The 23,177-nt window shown below is 42.3% G+C and overlaps 2 protein-coding genes across 2 annotated transcripts; one reads left to right on the plus strand and one right to left on the minus strand.

Annotated features, from left to right (window-relative positions):
• Positions 1-1,649: 1,649 nt before the first annotated feature.
• On the minus strand, positions 1,650-14,595 carry sh3d19 (SH3 domain containing 19; the record flags this gene model as incomplete). The annotated part of the gene is given in 21 exon segments (XM_080838015.1): positions 1,650-2,365; positions 2,367-2,462; positions 2,795-2,835; positions 3,387-3,613; positions 3,720-3,769; positions 3,920-4,050; positions 4,216-4,282; positions 4,483-4,626; positions 4,749-4,817; positions 5,224-5,461; positions 5,548-5,591; positions 6,947-7,044; positions 8,656-8,784; positions 9,009-10,100; positions 10,241-10,421; positions 11,418-11,553; positions 12,340-12,385; positions 12,557-12,597; positions 13,848-13,887; positions 14,485-14,547; positions 14,550-14,595. Coding segments are annotated over 21 exon segments (3,228 nt in total). The 3' UTR covers positions 1,650-2,116.
• Positions 14,596-19,734: 5,139 nt separating this feature from the next.
• Positions 19,735-22,803, plus strand: lgi2b (leucine-rich repeat LGI family, member 2b; the record flags this gene model as incomplete). The annotated part of the gene is made up of 8 exons (XM_080838016.1): positions 19,735-19,925; positions 20,156-20,227; positions 20,558-20,629; positions 20,720-20,791; positions 21,071-21,142; positions 21,281-21,450; positions 21,696-21,860; positions 21,986-22,803. The coding sequence occupies 8 exons, from the start codon at positions 19,735-19,737 to the stop codon at positions 22,801-22,803; spliced, it is 1,632 nt and encodes a 543-aa protein (XP_080694142.1).
• Between the last annotated feature and the right edge of the window lie 374 nt (positions 22,804-23,177).

Below are 23,177 nucleotides of genomic sequence, written 5' to 3' on the forward strand. Positions count from 1 at the left end.
GACTAACTTATGACTTATGAGGAGAGTGAGGGCATCCCTAATGTTGACAATGAGATGCGCCTCCAGGCTGTCCACTACATATTTCTTCTAAGAATGAACAGAGATCTGTCAGATTTTGGAACAACCATGTTTTAAGGACAGAGAGGCCCATGACCCAGTGCAGGTGTTTGTTGAAGGCCACCTGTGCCTGTTGCCTATTGGAAAGTGCTGTAATGTAGCCCACTTTAGTGGCCCAAGAGGGCAGCATGGATGATCTGGTATCCATTCTGGAATCCTTAACCCAATAACATTAAACAAACTGTATGGAGAAGGTGACCAAATGCTGGGGGAGGGAGGGGCACCGTGTTTGAAAGTTGATTGTGAACAGTTAATTAAATATATCCTCTCATCTCATATTCTGATCATTTGTTCTGCCAGCTTGTAAACAGTGTTTAAAGAGAGTAATCCATTACAGATTCTTTACCGATTGGGTGATTCAAATTTAGTTTCCGTGAAAACGTCAAGAGAGATCATTATCATTTAAGGAAGCACTGCTTTTTAAGCCGCCTGAGGGAACACAAGGTGGCGTAAAGACCAAGATAACTGCTTATTATCCACCACTCTTAAAAACCGGTGTTGTGGTCATTTGGACACCGTTTTTTACGCTGTTTTGATGACAAAACATGTAAAGGGGGTGTCGAATTACCTCAATTTAGTTCGGCAACAAAGTGAGAAACGAGAATGGGGGCGATTTGGGTACAGCAGCTGGTCTCCTCCAGTGCGGGCTGTCAATTAGGCTACTTCATTCTCAAGTCTATCCACGCCTCCTTTTTTACGTTTTTACAACTAATTTATGGGGGGGGGGGGGGGGGTATCAGATATCAGCATTGGGAAAACTAGCTGTTCGACATGAGACACTACTGGACTATAGAAGACAATTAACGAGATAAAAGTGACATTATTGACACTTTGTCATCGAAACATATGGGGATGGGCGGAGTTAGACTTTGTACTGCAGCCCACCATCAGGGGCGCTAGACCTGAGGAGACGACATGCTGTCCACCTCTACATTCAGTCATTGGGTGAAGTAGTCTCACCCCATTTTCAGCACCCCCTCCCTGAAAATAGTTCCAACGTCCATGTGTGAGGAAAAAGCCCAGAGAATTGAAGGGGAAACATCAACCAACCACTCTGTAATAACGTTCAATCTGTTGCCACAAGGTGGAGCTACTCTCATCAACTTTTATACTGGTGCCCTTTGAAGGTGAAAATGTCTGTTTTGCTGACACATTCCCATGCCTGGTAATTCGAAAATAGGTTTATTCATGTCAATACTGTTCACTACAGACAGATTAATGTGCTGGAATGACATCAGTATCTAATAAATGTTTTTACATGGATATAAATACATTATTTGTAAACAAAATACAGAGAAAAAAAAACATTTGCAAAAGAAGTTGGAGACAGACTTGATCCTCTGCTTGAAGTGAAAAATAATGTAGGTGTGGAAAGCGAAAGCTAATACAGATTTTCACATCGATGAAGAAGATCAACCTCATTCATTGCTACGGAGAACTTTTAGATTATTTATGATTGTTCCAGAAAATACAGTGGACCAGCATTGCTACACCACTGAAACCAATTTCCCATTCTGTTCACCCAGGTAATGGTTCTTCAGCTGAGGCAATGAGGTAATTGATCAGAAACAGTAGGCTGAAAAAAAAGTGGCTGAAGTGGCTGGGAATTGAGCTGACAGCAAGCGTACCAAGGCCAGGCTGAGGCAACGTCTGTTTCTGTGACTTGGGAGTACAGACGCTGATGTCACTCAAACAGGCACAAAATACTGCCTCTCTATGAGATGGGAAGGAGAGAGAGAGAGAGAGAGAGAGTTGGTGGGAGAAAACAATGGAGGTAATCAAATTTCATATCAGTGTCCTTTCCCATCCTATTAGAGTTAACATTAGTGATTTGGTAACTGGTAAGAGTGCATGTAATGTCTGTGTATAGAGCATGTCGACAGATTTCTTGTCTGCATGGTCGGGCATGCAAGAAACGACTCAGCAGTTTAGTATGTAACCTGAACACCTGTTTTCTTATGACGAATGTGTGTAAGGGGGTTTACCTAAGTTACTGACTTCAGCTGAATTGTACAAATGTTCTGGGGAAGACGCCCTCTCTGCCGTTGGCACGGCCACTGCACCATTCCTCATCGAGATGTGCCGTTATCAGGATACGGTCGCCCTGCCGGAGGGGAAGATCGTCATCCGTCTCAGCCGTGTAGTCATACAAAGCCTCTGCCCACTCACCCTGCTCAGATTCTGCCTGTGGAGACACACACAGACACCGGAGCATGTAGAGACAGATAGGGACATTGTGATGTAGAGAGGATGATGGACACACACAGGGATTTTGTGTTTGATATATTGTCACTTAATGCCCTTTTTTTTAGGTTGTATAGCCTTTTTTCACTCTGACAGAGGGACTGTCAATGGAAACTAGCCTTTTAGCTAATTGGGTGCATTTACATTTTAATGTTCATGAATGAACGCTGTCCCTTCTTGATCAAATAAAGATTACTCACACACACACACACACAGACTTACTCTCACACACACACACACACACACACACACAGAGGGAGAGTTCATAGAAGTGCTAACTAATCTTCCTTCCATTCGCCCAGTCCAAAGGGTTATCAATTGTTGTACTTGTGATACACCTAAGATTTTCTGGGTTTCAATTTGCTTGCTGGACTGCAGATAACAATGTGGTGTTTATTTAGAAAATATCAAAACAACACAGAGAGAAATGTACCTGACTTGGTTTTGAAGACATGTTATGAGAGGACACCATGCCTGTCAGATTAAAAACAGAAACATCAGTGTTATCCATACTGAACACCATTTCATCTCCTTTACAATGAAAATAATAATGATGAAGACTTCACATTTATAAGAAAGAACAAAGAAGACAGTGTTAACACACTGATGAAATGCTATGAATTGCAAGAGAAATTGTTTTCAAATTGCCATACTTCGGTGTCCATTAAGTCTGAATAAGAGTCTACTGGCTCTAGGGTAGCAGTTCATTAAAATATCTCACACAACTATTCCATTCAGAGAATGGAATTCTTATTCATATGTCTGAAAATCATCATCATCCATATGCTCAGCTGGACTCAAGCTTACAGTGGACTCATTTTAGCCAGGGATGAAGTGTGGGCAGCCCAGCTTAAACTGAATGAGTGCTGCATTAGTAACGAGTGCTGGCCAGGCAGCCAGATGCAGCACTTCATCAAACACAAAACTACATGGCCCCTTTCCCAATGATCACAACTACTTCTGAGTCAAATACTGTGTGTGTGTGTGAATGAGTGAGTGTGAAAAGAAAAAAGGGACAGCTTTACCAGGCAGAGCTATCTTGGTCTGGCCAGCGTCTGTTGCCATTTGAGATGGCAGGTCCTCTATGATGTCCACAAAGTTAAGAGGGAAGATGCCCACACTGGTGCCCAGTTTCCCCCGTGCCCACTCCTCCCCAAGGTACTCCTGCAGCTGGATCACATCTCCTTCAGAGAACATCAGCTCGTCATCGCGTTCCGCTTCAAAGCTGAATCGCGCCATACATCGTGGTCCACTGCAAATCACACACATATCACTCACATACAGCATATATTACCAAATGCTGGGCTATATAAAATCACAGACACAACATTTTATCAGTGAAGAAGAAAAGGCCTCACCTGCTGAGTACTTCTGGCAAAGCTTTGGCAAAGGTTGTGGGTGCAGTTGACTGAGAGATAAGTAAAGATACAATAAATAGAGAGAGAAGGCAGGAGTCAAAAGATCAGCAAGCTTGAAAACTATACCAGTGAGGTTTGTGTCCAACAGTAAAAAGGTAAAATATTGTATAATTTGTTATATTATATGCGTATGCTCTCACCATCACTTTTACATAGTTGATGGGGAAGAAGCCTCTGGCTCCTCTGAGGGTGCCCAGATACCATTCACTGTCCAGCTGCTCCACCTGACACACCACATCACCTGCCGTCAGACGCAGCTCCCCTTGGCCCTCTAGCAAACACACAAGGGAAACCAACAAGCTAACGCAACTTAGCTGCTGAAATCAGTTCAAGTCAACAAGAAGTAAACAGATGGTAAAAACAGCTAAAAAAGTGTCATTCAGTTTACCATTCCCTTCACTCATAAACCATCCACTGCAGTAAGTAATGCACGTACCTGGGAGGAAGTCATAGAGGACCTGAACCTGCATTCCACCATTTCCCGAGGGCTCTGGCTGGGTATTCTAAAACAAAACCAGAAACAGACGCATAACTGTAACCACTTTTTGCAATTTCACAGATGATAGAGAAATCTGTCAGTGGCCAGGACAGCACATTTAGAAATATCTTGGGAATGTACTGTACTGTTTAAATGGGCTGATTGTTACATGTAACATAAATGTACAAATACAGAAGGGAGTGAGAGATTGCCGCTAATGCCCACCTGTTGAGTTTCATCATGGGAGTAAGCAGTGAGTGGAGTGATGATCTTCATGTAAGACTTCTGCACACGTCCGCTCACAGCTCCAGCCTGACACTCGAAGGTTTTACTGTCTATCTGATCCAGCAAGACCAGGACCTCATTTTTCTACAACAGACAGGGAATATGCATTTTGCTTAGCATTTCCATATGAGACGTATGTATTCCTAATTCTTATATTTCTAAATTCAGGAACTACATGTGCAGGTATGTGTTTCAGGTATGTGTACCTGAAAGGAGAGCTCTCCTGGATTAGTTCCGTTGAAATCAAACTCAGCAATGGCATGAGGGATCTCAAGCTGAGCAGATAAGAGAAATGAACTGGATCATTCACGCAAAACACTTCTCAACACCAATACAGAAGAACTATAAGCAACCATATTCCAAAGGTTTTTGAGATGGCAACAGCATGGAAAATCCTTAATAGCCGTCCTTAAGTGCAAGTGCCTTGAATAAGATGACATGTATTGTGCATTATCTTCACAGATCACCTCAAAATGAAAGGAATACCCCCAACACAACTCAATTAGGCTTCCGTGGGACAAAAAAGAAATACATACGCATCCAACAAGGAATGCATCTGTCTCAGCTAAAAAGGGCTCCCTTTAACAGAACAAAGACATTTCGTCAAAAATGTCTTGGCTTTTGTTGAAACGTTTTATCTCTATGTTGCCATATATCCTAAGCTCAACACAATATGCTTACTGTGTATTTGTTGTAGAGTCGGTGTCCTGGCTTTGGTCTCGGGGGTAGAGCGGGTCCTTTTTTAGATGGTTTGGATGACCTCTGCACCTGACGTTGGCCTAGGTTGGGCGATGCCCCTTTGGCCACCGAGGAGACGGAGGCAGGAGGCTGAGAGGCCTCTTTTCTGGGAGGGGGCGGTCTGCCTGGGCCAGCTTTAGCTGGAGGTGGACGAGGTGGCAGTACCTTGCCTCCAGCTGGCCTAAGAGGTACATATGAGGAAGACGTCAAATTCACAAGTCACGCTGAGCTTTGCATTTGACTTCTTTCAATTCTATAAAGACACACCTTGGAGGGAGGGAGAGGTCAGGAGATGACCGACTGAAGGAATCCTGTAGGTCAAAGCAAAAAACAACTATTACACATTCATTTTTTTAATGAAAAAAACCTACAGTTTAATTTTGTTTTACTACACTAAAAGAAAGTATGTGTTTTAATTAAATAAATATAAAAAACAACTCTTCCATCTTTCATCTGCAGTAGCAGCCCACTAAGAAAAGATGTTATGAAAAGTAAAAGCAGGTCATGAAGGAAAATTCCATAATACAGCCTGAGTGTTCAGGAATGTGCATTCACAACTATGGAGCCACTGGACCTTATGTGGATGCCCGAGGTCACACAGCGACTCCATACTCAGCAGATATGCAACCATGACAACCAATCCAGTGACAGTTCCCCACATCAGCTGGCCAGTCATTGTTTACACTGAGACACAAAGCTGCCTTTGTGAGAGTCCAGCAGTGGGCAGGTGAAAGGCAAGCCTGTTAGTCAGTTAGCAGGATCTCTCATAGCAACAGTTTTTAGCCCAACATGAGGTCAGCATGACAACAGCATTCCTGGGGGGACAGTCTTTACAGTGAGACAGCCTGAATCATTCCTGGGGGGATAGCATTTACAGTGAGACAGTATGAACCATTATTCGCTCAAGCTCAGACTTGTTACCTGCAGACATGACAAATTTAATTTGGTGATTCGTAGGCAGTGAAACACACTGTTGAGAGATCCTAGACAGTCTCGGAAGTCACACACCAAAATAAATGTTAAAATACTACATTTAATACACTGCTTTTTAATACCCTTTTTTTACTGCTGCACAGACAAATACCCATTTAGGTTTTTGGGTGGGAGATATCGAGTTTGAGGAATAGATTTCCATCGGGGGAATTCCAACTACGTCTTTCTCTCCTCATTCTTCAGAAGGGTGGGGTTGAGTGGGGAACATCGGGGAATTTGAAGTGGCTTCGTTAACAATAGGAAGGGGGAAACATTATACATTCTCTGCTTTTCACCTCATGCAAGAATGTTTCTTCATGCCCAAGGCTTCTGGCTCAAATGATGTTGCCTCCACATTTGTGGCTGGTAATTCTGTACAAATGTAGGTCATTTGGTGATCAAAGCCACATTCTTACAGAAAGGGGTATCATGAGTCTTCCTTTTATTAAGACTTACTAAGCCAAGTGAACTAGCATTGATGGAATACTATATCCATACAAGAGGTTCAAATACCAAACGATTCAACATTGAACTGATACTGCTATACTTATAGTGTTCTCTAAATCTAAAACTGTCCAAGATCTGTGCCAACAGCTTTCACAAATATGGCAAGGAAAGTCAGGTCAAGATGAGAAGCTTCAGTTAAGCCTGCTTGAGGACCTGCGGGTAGCTGGGTGTTGAGGAAGTGAGTTACCTGTGATCTGAAGCTGTTCTTCTGGGTGGATGGTGGAGGTCCTCCAACCGGCTTCTGAACGGGGAGAGGTGGCGGGTCATCCTGGGAATCATCTGCGGCTGAACATAAGAAAAGAAAAAAGCACCCAAACATATTCATTAACCCACCCAAACACAAACAAAAACACACACATACAGTGGGGAAAAAAAAGTATTTGAACCCCTTGCGATTTCACAAGTTTGGCCACTTGCAAAGAAATGTGTGATCTATAATTGTAATGGTAGGTGTATATTAACAGTGAGAAACAGAATATCAACAAAAAAATCCAGAAAAATGCATTTTATAACATTTATGACTTTATTTGCATTTGATGCAAAAAATAAGTATTTGAACCCCCAAAACTGACTGACAAAAATGACTTAGTACTTGGTGGAATAACCCTTATTGGCAAGCACAGACGTCAGACGTTTCTTGTAGTTGGTCACCAGGTTTACAAACATCTCAGGAGGGATTTTGGTCCACTCCTCTTTCCAGATCCTCTCCAAATCTTTAAGGTTGTGTTTTCAATGGGAGGGAATGAGGGAATGAGGTTCAAGCCCAATAGTCCATGTTACATGGCCCCATCCATAGTCCCCTTGATGCGGTGGAGTCGTCCTGTACCCTTGGCAGAGAAAAAGCCCCAAATCATAATGTTTCCACCTCCATGTTTGATGGTGGGTATGATGTACTCTTGGGGTCATATTCAGCATCCCCCCCCCTGTCAAACACAGCAAGTCGAGTTGATGCCAAAGAGCTTGATTTTGGTATCATCTGACCACATTCTGTCTCCCAATCCTCCCTAGAATCATTCAAGTGTGCAATGGTAAACTTCAGATGGCCCTGTACATGCGCTTCCTTGAGCAGGGGGACCTTGCGAGTGCTGCAGTACTTCAAAAAATTACGGCGTGGTGTGTTGCCAATGGTTTTCTTGGTGACTCTGGTCCCAGCTGCCTTGAGATCATTCACAAGCTCCCCCTGTGTAGTTCTGGGGTTATTCTGCACCTTTCGAATGATCACTGATTCCGCACGAGGGGATATCTTGCATGGAGCCCCAGACCTAGAGCGGGTGACAGTTGTTTGGTGTTGCTTCCATTTATGAATAATCGCACCAATAGTTATCTGCTTCTCACCAAGCTGCTTGCCCGTGGTTTTGTAGCCCATTCCAGCCTTGTGCAGGTCTACAATCTTATCTCTGACGTCCTTGGACAGCTCTTTGGTCTTGCCCATGGTGGTGAGGTTGAAGGTGTGAAGTATGATTCTTTGGACAAATTTCTTTTATACAGGTCACCAGTTGAGATCAGGTATACCTTGTTAGACCTAATGAGGACTAATCTGTGTGCTTTTTGGGCACATAACTGGCCATTGGGAGCCAGAATTCTTGCTGTTTGCTTGGGGGTTCAAATACTTATTTTTTGCATCAAATGCAAATAAAGTCATAAATGCATTTTTCAGGATTTTTTTGTTGATATTCTGTTTCTCACTGTTAAAATACACCTACCATTAAAATTCTAGATCACACATTTCTTTGCAAGTGGCCAAACTTGCTAAGTCGGCAGGGGTTCAAATACTTATTTTCCCCACTGTATATTTAAATATATATAGGGAAAAGACAATACATGTTCCAGGGCGATGAAAGCAGCAGATAGAACTACAATACATCATACCAGTACGGACTCACACAAGAAACTCACACTTGGCAGATATACTTGGAACCCGGATCATTGTGGGCTTGCGAGAGATTCCTCCACGGCTGAAGGACCCCTCTGCTCTTTGGATTGGTTTGGGGGGAGCACGAACTGCAGCATCTTTGTTGTCTGTGACTGTTTTTTTCCCAAATAATAAGAGTAAAAATATTAACAGTAGGAGTATAGATAAAACAATATCAGCTTTTATCACATTGCAGTACATGTTGAGAGAGACCTTCTGTTCAGGCTTCGAGATGTACTTTTTTAGATCAGTTAGTACTTCTGGTTTGTCAGTACCAGCTACAATGGCCAAGTTTCCAATACAACCACAAGGTATGAAAAGACAAAAGCCAACTCACCTGGTATAGGGTCAGTTGCAAACTCATTCTCCTGTTTGCTAGAGGACTGAAGGTTGGGCCATTCTGTGGACCACCTGTGAGCTGAGGAAAGGCTGGTTGAATTATGGTTGTTGTTGTTAAGCAGCTCTCGGGGGGGCTTGGTCCGAACAGTTGGGGGAGCTTTAGCTGTGGATGTCTCCTCCTGAGGAGGAAAGCTTTCGGGTTTATTCCGCAAAGGAGGACGTGAAGGCGGAAGGAGGGCCATCTTTGGTGTGGACACTACAGGGTCTTCCATCTGATCAATAGAGGGCTTCTTGGGAGGCACAGGTCGTAGAGCTGGAGTAGGTGCCAATTTGGGAGCAAGAAGGGTCTTCTCGTGTCCATTGTCATTGTGGTTCTCATCTATTTGTCTCTTAACTGAGAGTCGGGGTGCTAATACTGGCTTCAGCGCCACCAAAGGGGGTTTGCACTGGACGCGGGGCTTTGGAGTAGGGCCAGGAGTATTGATATGGTCATCTGTGCTGACCTGGGTCTCAAAGGCCTTGATTTTATTACGAATACTCATGTCAACAGAGACGTCTCCACTCTCGTCACTTAGCTCACTGTGGGAGCCCTCAGAGTCACTGGTGTCAGCGGGAGAGTCCGGGCTGAAGGCGTCTAGCAGCTCCTTGAGATAGGGGTTCGGAGGAGAGTCTCTGCTACTGTCGGGGATCAGCTGGAGAAGATCCCCGATATCTTTTAGACGGACTAGAGTTTGAACCTTGACCTCTGTGCCGAGTGGTTTACTAGGTATTGTGCGAGGGCGTGGAACAGGCCGAGGTGCCTGTGTCCGGGGGGAATCAGAGGGTGATTGAGAGGGGTCAGGGTTGGACCAGTCAGGGACAGTGTTGTCAGAGGGTTCTAATTCCAAGCTACAGGATGCTGCTGGTGACGGATCTGGGTGTTCAGTGGTATTTGGGTGAACCGCATTTGCACTACCAATATCCTCTGTGTGTGTGCTTTTTGTTTCTTTTTGATTAGCAGCAGGTTCAGCTGTTGGCAGTGGGCTCTCCCTTGGCGCTTGCTGTGGCTTCACAGGAAACGATGGGCGTGGAGGTTTCGGAGGCCTTTTCACTGAAATAATAATATAAAAAGACAAACTGTTGTTCACATGATTTTTTAGCGCACTGGAATGTCTGCCACTCTGCATTCAAAAAGCTAAAGCTAAATAGTCAATCAAAGAAAAACTAAACCTTCTAGGTCTAGGGTCTTACGCTTTGATCCTTCACAGCTGCTGGGCTGTGTGGGAAGTTTGCATTCTGGGTCAGCTGAGTTCACCGCAGTGTCCGTCTGTGTGGCAATTGTCGTGGTGTGGGATCGACGGGGGGGTGGTACTGGTGTTTCAACCTGCTCCTGTGTTTTCTCCTTGATGACCTGATCATAGGATGGTGGGGGCTAAGGTACGAGAGAGGGGGGAGTTCACTCACACGCAAGCAGTGACGCAAGCCAAGGTCACACTCTGACCCTATTTTCATGCCAATCAATCATCTTATTTTTTTTGTTATTCATAAGCAGGTCAAGAACTGCACAAAAACAAGCACTCAGATGAAAAAGCATTACTCTGGCCAGGAAACAGCAGTGGGGATACTGCGTCATGAATTGGCCAGCTTAGCAATGACTTCATATGCTATGCTGACAAAAGGCACTTCAGAAATAGTGCAGAATCAATAAAAGACCAGGCTTGCATTCAAAGAGTTTGAATATAATCCAGATGTCTGTCCTTAGTGCCATTTCAAAAGGACTACTAAGCTAACGTGTTAGAGCAACCAACCAGTTGATTTCCAGCTCAATTAAATGAATTTAAGTGGTCACAAAAGCTTTACTACACTACATATCCAATTAGATACTATTCGTTTTGAGCATTCTCTCATCTAGTAAAAAAAAATTGCATAATAACAATGGCTTTGGGAACCACTGCCCTGGACGCTAATCTGCACTTCCCGTTGTTTGTCTCCTCAAGTTAGGATTAAACCCAAGTCCTCCACTATAATTTATTTTCTACATTACAAACACAAGCACTTGTACCCCCATCTCTAAATTGACTGCAAGGCACAAAGGCAAAAAAACTCAGAACAAATATGTTATGAACAAATTCCTCCTGTGTCTTATGTGCACTGCCTTTTGTCATTGCAGAACTCTATGCAACATTTATGTCAAGTTTGACATATTTCAGATGATAAACCCAAGGTCAGAATGCTGAGAGTTAGTAGGTGATCCTGCGGTGTGGCAGCACAGAAAAATGGCACTTCAGTAACACGACACCACACACAAGCTAGGACGGCACAGACTGCTGTTAAGGAGGATCAACAAACACAGGCCAAAGACGTTGAATGCTTTACACAAACTCACACACTCCAGCAGTATTCATGTATGTAATCAATAAACTCCAACCTTGGCAGCCACTGAGATGCTAGCACCCCAGACAGGCGGAGTAGAGGGAAGAGCAGGTGCAAACGCTCCAGACGCCCCGGGGAACCAGGAGGAGGAGGCCAAAGGCTCAGCTGATAGGATGGTTATCTCTGGCCGTCTGCAAGCAAGTGCAACGCCTTATTAAGCCTAATCAAGAATACTACAACAAACTACAGTCCACACTTCATCGGTTTATATGTATGTGTGTGCATCAATGCACAGATAATAGCTCATTGTCACACTTCACTGAAGACAACTCTATCTTTTTTATGTTAATGTCAGTTATTTCAAGTAGTCGGTCTGTTTGTTATTTAGCACATCAACCACTTCTGGAATGAACCCCATGCATCACTTGCATTTGGCATGAGCAGCACAGAGGCAGCAAACTATGGTAAACAAGAAAGGCTTAATCCTAAACTATTAGGATCCCTGTCTTGGGATAAAGAGACATCTTGGGATTTTGGCTCAGGCCTGCGGTCTTACTCAACATGATGTTATTCAGTGTAAGGACAACACCACCTTTGTGGACAAATGGATGTGGTATGTTGCTTGACAAGGCCAGAAGGTCATTCTACTTGTATGCCATTTTACTCAATCTATCCAGTATCTTATTTTACTTCAGACTAGCACTCACAACCATCCATTTTGGGTGATTTGTGTCCATATATAGTATTAAGGTTATGATTCAAGAAATGTCCTACTGTGGCTTGTTAGCTGCACAAAGAGGCAAATGAACAAACAAGGAGGATAATATTAAATTGATACCAGAGCTGCTTTAATCGGAGGTCAGATGAGGGATGACAGCCTTATTAATATATGTGGATATTTAGGTGTCATAGAACAAACCTTCTGAGGGATAACTGCCTTATTAATATATGTAGATATTAGGTGTTCTAGAGCAAACCTTCTGTCTCTCGCGTGGTCACTTTGGGAAGGGGTTCTTCCTGAAGCTGCAATAACAAAAGAAATTATTTTAATAGACTTGGGAAAAGTCTCTTTTGAGAGTACTACTGTATCAAGACAAGAGGATAATGTCTTCAAACATGAAAACAACATTATTATCATTATCCTCCCAGCCAAAGGCCTTTGACAAAGACATTAAGATTTAAAAACATACGTACTCCTTTTGAAGGCAGCTCGTATGGAAGCCAGTGGTCTTGAGCTGGAGGAGGACAAAAGTTATAAGATGTTTTATCACCTAAAAACAAGTTAGGGATACTGAACATCATCAAAATGCACAGACCAGCTGAGAAAGCTACACTATCCTGAGCAGATGGCACCGTCAAAGAATTTTCTGTGTTTTTGGGGGGGTTGAGTGAGGACACAAATGGAATCTCTCTTTTCGCCTCACAAAGATGCTCCTACATGATCAATACAGCTGACGTGAGCTGCTGCATATCCACTAAAAACAGCCAGATCTTGAATCCAGAGGCTGCATTCAGCTGCCTGACATAAGCATTAAATCTTTGCCAATTACAGTGGGTGACACAGCACATTACAGTGGGTGGTGCAGCACATTACAGTGGGGGATACTGTTGGTGGTACAGCACATTCCAGATTTATAAAGCCTTTGTAGTTCAGGCCACATCTTGCAGAACACGTTGCAGTTGCCAGGTGAAGTTCCCACACATGTGAAAGCCTCAGGCATCCCACCTTCATGTGCAAATTAATTTAGCTCTGAGGGAGGGCCAGTTAGCCATAATATGGGAATGCTAATGTGAGGTTCATGACTGTCAAACACGTTCCAAAAAGCACAAGAGCTTCACCCTCCCTCACACTCCAGTCTCTACTCTTCTGAAGCCAATGAGATAAGGGTAAGAATGACCAGCTGACAGCCCCATACATCTCATAGCTGTGGTGCCCTGTCACAGACCACCAGCTAGAGAGAGCGAGCGTCTCCATAGCTGTATATATGACAACCAGCTGGAGGAGACAGTTAACAACTCTTGTGTGTGTGCGCACTAATTACCCTCCGAAGGCTCATTAAAGGATTCTCCAGAGAGGTTTTCAATGACCCATTTTTGGATTAGTTAACGTAAACATGCTGCTTCACATTTTACAAACATGACAAATATTTATTATGATCGTATGATTACATAATCATCATATGCGACTTTTGCAACTTGATGTAATGTTGCTGAGAACATGCTCTCACAGTTACTGCAGATAATGGAGGGTAACAGTTGCCAGACTTTATAAGAGGTGCCCGCATCTTCATTTAACCCATCTCAAATACTCATTTTCCAGAATATTTTCACATATTTTCTTAGAATGTGTTTCCAAAGCCTTAGTATGCTTTGGTCTTTGTGACTATAGTAGAGTACAGAATAGAATAAAATGACAGAATTTATCATTTAAAAACTTGATGGTAGAACAGCAAGAACAGAATTATTGGCCCATGGCCTCTCATACCTTGGCTGGATGTGGTCAGGCTTATTCCTTTCCGATCGATCTGTGGAGAAAAAGGACTGAAGTCAGTGACTCAGCTCAGGGTATTTTGGCTACAAACACCCCTGGTGCCATTCTTATTGTAATGGAACAGAAACACACCAGAACCTGCTGGGGCAGTTCAGCTCGGCTTCGAGATACCAAAAGTCAGCTAATCTTGAGCCACAAGGTTTTATTCCCTCATCGGACTTATCACAATATCTGGCAAAGGATTCTTGTACCGAGCAAGTCTCCCTATACATATTCTGATATGTTTGCAAAGACAAGACATAACTAACTACATACTGTATACGGCAGCAGACTTGCTGCCAGTGACGCCAGAAGGCCTATTGCATAAACAATTCAAGGAAAATGCATCGACCAAAACCCAATGCCATGTGTCACTGGTTGTGGAACTTGAAGAACTAGAGTTCTGTGTCTAGTCCAAATAATAAGGGAGGATGTGTATTAATGGAAACATGTTGATAAACCAGTTCTGTTCAGCCAGAAAAGAATGAGGCCTGCTATAAATCAAAGAATAAAGCGGAAGTAATGTAAATCTAAAGCAAACAAAACAAATGAATTGAACAATATCTCTCTTTGCAACCTGAGGCAAACATACAACTAGTTGTTGTTGTTAGACAACATATTCCAAAATCTTCACATTTATAAGATAGTATAGTCTTGTTCTGTCATCGATCAAAACAACATAAAGTTTGATCATAGAGAGCATGTGTAGCTACCAGTGTGCTGTCCCTGATGACCCACAGGAACAGACTTCCAGGGTTGCAGTGCAGCTGCAGTGTCCACCTGTCAGCCAGCCTTCCACCACACCTGCTGTATCAATTACCACAGGCACTCTCCAGGCCCGACTTCACCTCACTCAGACACCACTGGGTCTTTCCTACATTATTCAACTCATCAGGTGCCATTTTCAGGCTTATAAATGATTTTGACAGAAAAGATAAGAATGAATCAACTCAAAAGGATCTACTTCAACTGTGTGGTTAATTCACAAATGTCTTCAGCATCTGACTTCAGCTCATTAACCTAATTGTGTAGACAACTGATACCAAATCAGAGTTCTTTAGACCAATTAGTAAAACACCTGACATTCATTTAATCAACCGAGCTTCTTTATGTTGAAGATTCTACATCACAATTAAAACGTCAACCTGCAATGAAACAGAAACTACTTGAAAAGACTTACTCACTAACCATTATACCGATACATTCAATTATTTTATGACCTTAATAAAGACATTCCTACCTGACCACAATATGGTTGTCAAAAAGCATGACTTCCCCTATCATTTATGTCCTTTGTATGTCCTGTGTGTTCCGTTTCTATTTCTGTGTCTACGAGAGCAGAAGGTGTGTGAACCTGCAGAGGAACAAAGGCACTGACAACACTGCGCTAACCAGGAGGGAGGGGCTTTAGAGCTGCCCGTGGGTTGAAAAGGGCAACTCAATCTACAAGAATGTAGCTTTGCAAGATGAGAGCACACTGTACTGACAATTTAATTTTACTATGAATGCATAGCATAGCATAAACATGCTTTGTTGCTACTGTCTGTACTTGTTGTGTTTGAACTATAAGTTCATTTATTCATTCCACCTCGAGTCTTCCAACAGAAATACTCCCAACATCAATTTTGTTAAGTTTGATTCTCCTTGTGTGCTCCTACACTCTATTCTCTAAAGCCACACCTTGAAACCGGCAAAGTCCCCTAAATGTGATATTGACAAGGTACCAGGAAGAGAAAAAGAAAGAAGAGAAAAAGAAAGCTCATTTGCTTATCTCTACCAGGTTTAGTGGGTGGGTAAGAGAGCGGAGTATGACCTAGTTTTAGTTCCACACGTGAGAGACATTTACACAGAGATCTGTGTTAGTAAAATATTAAACACACATTACATATTGTTCAAGAGGTTAACAATTAAGAAAACATAACTATAGTTTAAATCTGGATAGGTCGACCACATGTTAAGGAGAGGGTGCTGCCTTTCTCATGGAGCCTATGATGAAGTCATCACCTGACCTTTTCATTTTGATTTGGCTGAACTGCTTGATTAACTTGGTGTGTGCCAAGGAATGTCTTCCCCGTCCATGTGTTTATCACTTGTGAGCGTTTGCAAGCTCTGGAAACTGTTGCAGATCTGGCCATTTACATCATGTGTTGGACCCTTTCACCAAAAACAACTTGCTTGGGTTGATCCCAGCTTACCAATTTTTAGGAAAAGCACTGAACATGGACCAATGAGTTTGCCTATGCCAAAAGGCAAGGTTATCTTGTTTTTTTTTTATTAGTGTCATCAAAAAGTAGGCTAACAATTATTGTAATCACTCTATTTGTTGAAAATAACATTTTGGTAACCACTTGAGCAGTGTCTGTCAGTTTCCCCAATGTATCTCAACTACCAAAGGTGGGTATTGCACCCAAATTAACCATTGGCATATGTGAGATGGTCAGGTGTTCAATTCAATCTTCAAACTTCGAAAAGTACCAGCCAATAACAACTAGGGAAGCACCACACAGTTTCAAGAAAACAGCCAAAATATAGACAACCAGAGTAATGGATACATGAATTAGCTTAAACAGCCATGCCAACATTTATTAGGGTGTGAGCTTTTAGTTTTATGAGTATGTGTGTAATTAGCAGACATTACCAATATATGTTTTATTGGCATGAACGTTAAATTATATTTCTCTCTTTTCTACTTTTCTCTCCTGGCATTAAAATGTACTCCTTTTCAAACTCTATTTGAATATCTGTATGTTTCCAAAACAACTTTCTGTTAGGTCGTCTGTGTTTCATTTTTTCCATCAGACTCCAGTTTCATCTATGAGTGAGTGAAAGCAAACTTGATGTCATGGGCTCATTCCATGTGTAATTATCTGGTGTGAGCTGTCTCTGTGTGGTTCTTCCAGGTCATTAATTCTGACTGAATGAAAAACAGGGGAACAGGGTTTGAAGGACTGACGTAAGTTTGCTCTAGCTGCACATGATAACTTCATGCAGGATGCCTATAATTTTCACTATAGCTCTTTAAATCACTGCCTGTGTCCCACCTGCTGACGAACACACTCGCTGACTGGGCTTTGAAAGCAGCTGTGGACAGTCCATGTCTGAACAAACAGCCTGGGCGTGTCAGTCCCGGAGGACTGGGTGGGGAGAGGGGATTCTGTGGAGTGAATGTTCAGCAACTGTGCCGGACAAACAGGTGTGGACATGTTATGTGTTTAAATGAAAGGGCAGAAATATACTAGCCTATGAAACGCTGCTTTCAGGGATGACTGTGTCCAACCAAGGCTAAAGACTTTTGGAGATAAAATGGAAGTTGCATACTTACTGAATAGTTACATACCTTGCATTTGTAACAAGGGCATACAATGGAGAGTGCATATTCAATATGCTATCTAAGGTGTGTGGTAAAGAAATAGCTTCAGGCTTATTCTGATACTTTGACAAGCACATGGCCAAATCATAGGGATACGTCATATTCAAATGTTCTGGGTTTGTCATATTCTTCCGGGTGAAAAAGAACAGGAACCAGACAATCATAGGTGCCTTAGAAAACATGTTCGGGGTGTTTCAAAATCCTGAAAAACACAGTTCAATGGGTCTGAGTCCAAAAAGACACAGATTTAGAAAAATAGTGTCTTGACATTCCTGTTTGGTTGCCATGAGCCCCATCTGAGCATCCTATAGGCTATTGCATCAAATTGATTTCCTGTTTGTAGGCTTGAATAGGTCTTTTCACAGCAGGAAATGGTAGTGGTAGAGCAAAGGTATTTAGAATAAATACTTGGAGGCTTTGACAAATGTAGTCATGACAGCAAGGCAGACAAAGACAAAATGCTCTCTCCCGACCGTCCCCACTCCAGACGAGGGTGAGAGAGGATACGGCCGTTTCTAGGAATTTAACCTACATAAGTGGGGGTTTTGTTGTTAAAAAAATTGTATCAATCCTATTTGTATCAGCAAATAGGATTGATTATACATGATTTCCTTAATGTAAAGTTGTGAGCTATGTATGTTTCTTCAGACACTATGGCCATCTCTAACACAAGCTGAAACAGGTAAACGTGCCTGTCTGATACCGGGTGTCCCAGGTAGGTCAGATAGGGTAAGACTACATAAAAACTGTAGAAGACTGTTCTCCCCATAATGGCTGGTATGCAAAATCATCCCTTCAGTGTTTTACAACTCAGAGAGCAAATAAAATCACGCAAGCGTCTCACTTAACACTTTATCGTTACCCTTAAATAAAGAGATTGAATCGAGAGACGTTAAGACTAGGATGGCTATCTAAACGACATTGGATTCGACAAGCCCCTAAAAAAAATCCCAGCTAGGTGTTCGAGGCTGCGACAAAAACAATAGCCACAGTTTACCTGCTGCTTGATTTCGATTGCGGAGAGCATCTTTCAAGTCGTCTTCTTCCTCGCGTCTAGCTTCGGCCATCAGATAGATTACGCTCCTTATAAACACCTTCGATTGGTGATGGTAAGGAGTTAACTTGATGAAAGTCCTGGCAGTGGGCTATTAACTCGTCAACAGAATCAAGTTTCTCTCCAACAGGGTATGTCCGTTGAAAAGTTTACCTCCTTGATTAAAAATGCAATGGCACAAACAGATAAAGCAGCCCACTGCCACTAAGATCATTTGCTTGTGGAGTCTTAAAGTTGACCAGCGTCGGGTCGGCACGCAGAATGATTAAGCTACATTCAGCGCTATGAAGAGAGTGGAGTTGAGGGGGGCAGTCCACCGTTTGTAAAAAAAAAAAAAAAAAAAGAAAAAGAAAGACAGTTTTCAGGCTTTAGCCATTCCAACACTGTAACTTGGATGAAGTAGGCCTGAAGTAACCTGCAAGTCGGCTCTGATCAGGTCAACCTGTTAGTTCTCACACACGTTTCATTTTGTTGTTGTTGTAGCCTATGTGTGTTGTTGTATCTTTAAAAAAATAAATGTCAGTGTCAGTGAGCGGAGATTCATTGACTCGCCGTGGGAAAGGCTACTGCGTCATCTTCTGGAGAAAAATGGTAGTGAGATGTTATCTATAGATCTATAGCCCACTCATTGGTGGAAAGGGGAACTTTCAGACCAAACATTTTTTGGTTGCCTATTAGGGAATGCACATGTAGAATGTAAGGGAAAATATATAGGCCTTCACACATTCCAAGCTCAACTAGCATTGGTCTATAGTGTAACAAAAAACAGGGCAAGGTGCCTTTAAACAATTAGGCTATCTAAATAGGGGTAGGCCTATGCATCTATGAGGACGCACGTCAAACAAAGTCCAACTCAGAGCAACCTGAATGTTGCATTGGGCCTAACTTGTTGAAATCAGACTTATCTAGTCAGCGTAGACAGCTTTGCAGTAGCCTATAACTGGACAGTTGTCTGTTGCTAAGTCCAGCCAGTGGGTGGGCTGGGCGATTTCAAGGGCATGAGAACCACATTTCGCCCGGTATAATTCTTATAGTCCAAACGCCTCCTTGGTAGGCCTACTAATAATATTGCCGATATCATCGTCAGTAGGCTACGCTACTTAATAAAACAAAACCATTAGTTGACACACTCCATCATATTTTCAAAAAACAATGTTGGTTGACAATTTTCCTTCATTCTGACTTCGCCTGGCATTAGTCTTTCTTCCATCAGTCCTAATAACATGATTCTCTAATGCTAAGACCACACTCCCATCCGTCCACCATCACTAATGAGGTAATCGTAAAACTGCAGCCGAAGCTGCTTAGGTCAGACATCCCGTAGATGCAGCAGCATTCCACTGTACGCAACGGGACAAAGCAACCTCGCTCTGTTTCTCGTGTCGAGAGGAGTTAAAGAAGCCCAGTACGACACTGAAATGTTACCAGGCTATAATATCCGTAGATCCCTGTGGATAACTTTTACGTTGCTCATCTTATCTCAGCCGTCACTTTCAAAACGGGTTTTCAAATTCAAATGTCCTTCCGGATGCACCTGCTCCAAAGACTCCATCATTTGCGTCGGTTCGTCTTTCATTCCCCGTACGATTCCTAATGACATTAATTCTCTGTAAGTACAATGCTGATATTATCCCATATAAAACTTTTAAGTTGTCAATGTATTACTGTAATTGTGACCTTTCATGTAACCTTAATTAGCCTTTTTTATGGTAGCCTATACCATGTAGGCTACACATTCAAAATATCTTAATTCTCGTATCTAATAGGCCAATATCTAATAAAACATTGGTTGACCTTAATTTGTGAAAATTAAATGCATTTTAAAAATGTCTTTTACAGGAGTATTGTAAATGGCAGCCTTCCAGAAATCAAGGAGGCGATGTTTGCTCTCATGCCTTCACTGCAGTTACTGTAAGAGGCTCTGCCAGTTTTTCCTTCATTATTTTCTTCATTCCTAGACTCTATGCCTCATTATTTACCATTCTTATATCCAGAAATCCATGAATACTTTACGTAAACGAAGGTAACCTGTTCTAACGTGGATGTTGAAACTAGAGTGCCAAGCAGATCATTAGATTTGCATATTGACTGCTCCCACAATATGGAATGGTATTGTGTGTAGTGTATGGTATGGTATGATATGGCTATGTTGAAGGCTATGTGTGGGTGTCAGGTGTAAACTTGCAAATCATGACCCCTGTGAAATACATTAACTCAAGCATTACATTAATCTGTCCCAAGGCTACTCAATTCCAACTCACTCTCAGCTATTCAAGACGACGCATTCACTGGGCTTCCGCATCTGGAGTATCTGTGAGTCCATCTGGGATTTGTTTCTTGTACATGTTGTTATTTCCATCTGCACCAAGAATCTCACTGTGGCTTTATTTCCTTTTATTCCAGATTTATTGAAGGCAACACAATTGAGACAATCACCAAAAATGCCCTCAGGGGGCTTCGTGATGTTACCCACCTGTGAGTTACTACTTTTACATACATACATGCACACGCACACTCCAACACACACACACACTCCAACACATACACACACAGACACTCCGACACACACACACACACACACACACACACACACACACACACACACACACACACACACACACACACACACACACACACACACACACACACACACACACACACACACCACAATGCACACAGATACCAACATTCAGTGAAATCTCCTGGTTGTTCCTGTTCTGCTTTTAATTCTGCTTTTATTGGTGGATCTAATAGGTCACTTGCCAACAACAACATGAAATCACTCCCAAAGGATATATTCTATGGGCTGGACTCTCTGCTAGAGTTGTGAGTTGAGTACTTTGCTCATGGACAGCCCTAATATTAACAGTTTTGTAGAACGCTACATTGAAGTTATTTACGTCACAAATTATAATTGTAATCTCACGATGCTTTCTGCTCCCTCTTACTGTTACATTTTGGCAGGGATCTGCGTGGTAACATTTTTGAGTGTGACTGCCGGATAAAGTGGCTGATAGACTGGCTAAAGCGATCTAATGCCACGGTGTCTGATATCTATTGTGCCGGGCCAGCAGACAGGAAGGGCATGCGTCTCAAAGATGTCCCTGACCAGCAAAAGGAGTGTCTATCCACTGGTAATCAGGGCGACTGCAAATTATATACATCACACAACACTCAGATCATGTATTCTATAATGGCTTACGTAGATATTTAACAGATATTCAAAGCATGTTTTTCATTAAAGTTCATTTTCAGTTCTTTATTTGACTCAAAGGTTTAACATTAGAGCAACCAAAACAAAAAGATTAGAGTGTGGTTGAAAGCGTATTTTGGAATGTTTTGTCACATTTTTTCTGTTTGTCTCCATTATGCATCTCAGATTTTGTCCTTCATCAGACCCTGGCAACACAATCCATGTCAGCCGACATTTTCTCCTATAAAGAAGACATTTATGTGGCCATGGCTGTACCAAACTCAGACAGCTGTGTCATAATGGAGTGGGATCACATTGAAACCAAATTCAGGCCTTTTGACACTATTACAGGTTTGTTTTGGAATACGCCCATACTTTGTATAAGGCTTTTCCCCCAAAGATGGTGGAACTGTTTTAGGAACAAACATTTTCTCAATAATGATGCTAATCTTATTTCTATATTCTGGTGGCAACAGGGCGTTCTATTGTTGGGTGCAGATCGGTTCTGATTGAAGACCAGGCCTTTGTTATTGTGACTCAGCTCTTTGATGGTTCCCACATCCACAAATTCGAACCAGAACAGAACAAGTTCACAAAATTTCAAGTGGTTGAAGCAACCAACATTTCTAAGCCCAATGACCTTGAAGTCTTTCAAATGGGTGACGAGTGGTTCTTTTTGGTTGTGGATAGTTCTAAAGCTGGCTTATCAACACTCTACAAATGGAATGACACAGGATTCTACCCGTACCAATTTCTTCATGAGTGGTTCCGTGACACAGACGTGGAGTTTGTTGATATAGATGGTAAGGCTCACCTCATCCTGGCTAGCCGATCACAAGTTCCAGTTATCTACCAATGGGACAAGAGCACCCTGAAATTTGCTTTACTCTCCGATATCCCCAATATGGACGATATTGTTACAGTGAAGTCCTTTCATATTAATGGGGACTTGTATCTGGCTATGGCTTGTTACATTGGTGACTCAAAGGTCCTCCAATGGACTGGCAAGCAGTTTGTAGAAGTCCAGTCATTCCCATCTCGAGGCGCCATGGTCCTGCAGCCCTTCAAGTTCAAGGATCAACACTTCCTTGTTCTAGGAAGTGACTATTCTTTCTCATTGGTGTACAGATGGGACGAGAAGGACAAACGGTTCATCAAGTTCCGGGAGGTATATGTGCAATGGCCACGTTCTTTCACCCCACTCTCAACAGACCAAAAGGATTTTCTGTTAGCCACGAGCTTCAAAGGCAAAACCATACTTTTTGAGCATGTCCCAGTTGACAATAGCTTATAAGTTCAAAATGACCCTATAACAATCCAAGCTTACATGTTATGATATAATTACAGATGTATGGCCATATATCATTGATTATGTTACGCACTATGCATTTGTGTGATATAACAATACAAAGTGCAATATGTAGCTTTTTTATCTAAAACTAAAATGTTTCTAGATAAACCACAATGATGTAAGGAGAAATGAGAGCTTGCAACCCCATTCTGAGCATGCATGGACAGCATACTATACAATGTTATGATTACCGAGCTTAACAATGGCCCTTATTCATCAAATCTTTAAAAAAAAGTCGCTAGAATGACACCAGTATCACATACATTTGCAAAACCCTAACTGCAGCCTACATGTGCTATTAACCATATTTATGTAGG

The sequence above is a fragment of the Sprattus sprattus genome (genome assembly GCF_963457725.1).
Source record: "Sprattus sprattus genome assembly, chromosome: 4".
Taxonomy (NCBI): domain Eukaryota; kingdom Metazoa; phylum Chordata; class Actinopteri; order Clupeiformes; family Clupeidae; genus Sprattus; species Sprattus sprattus.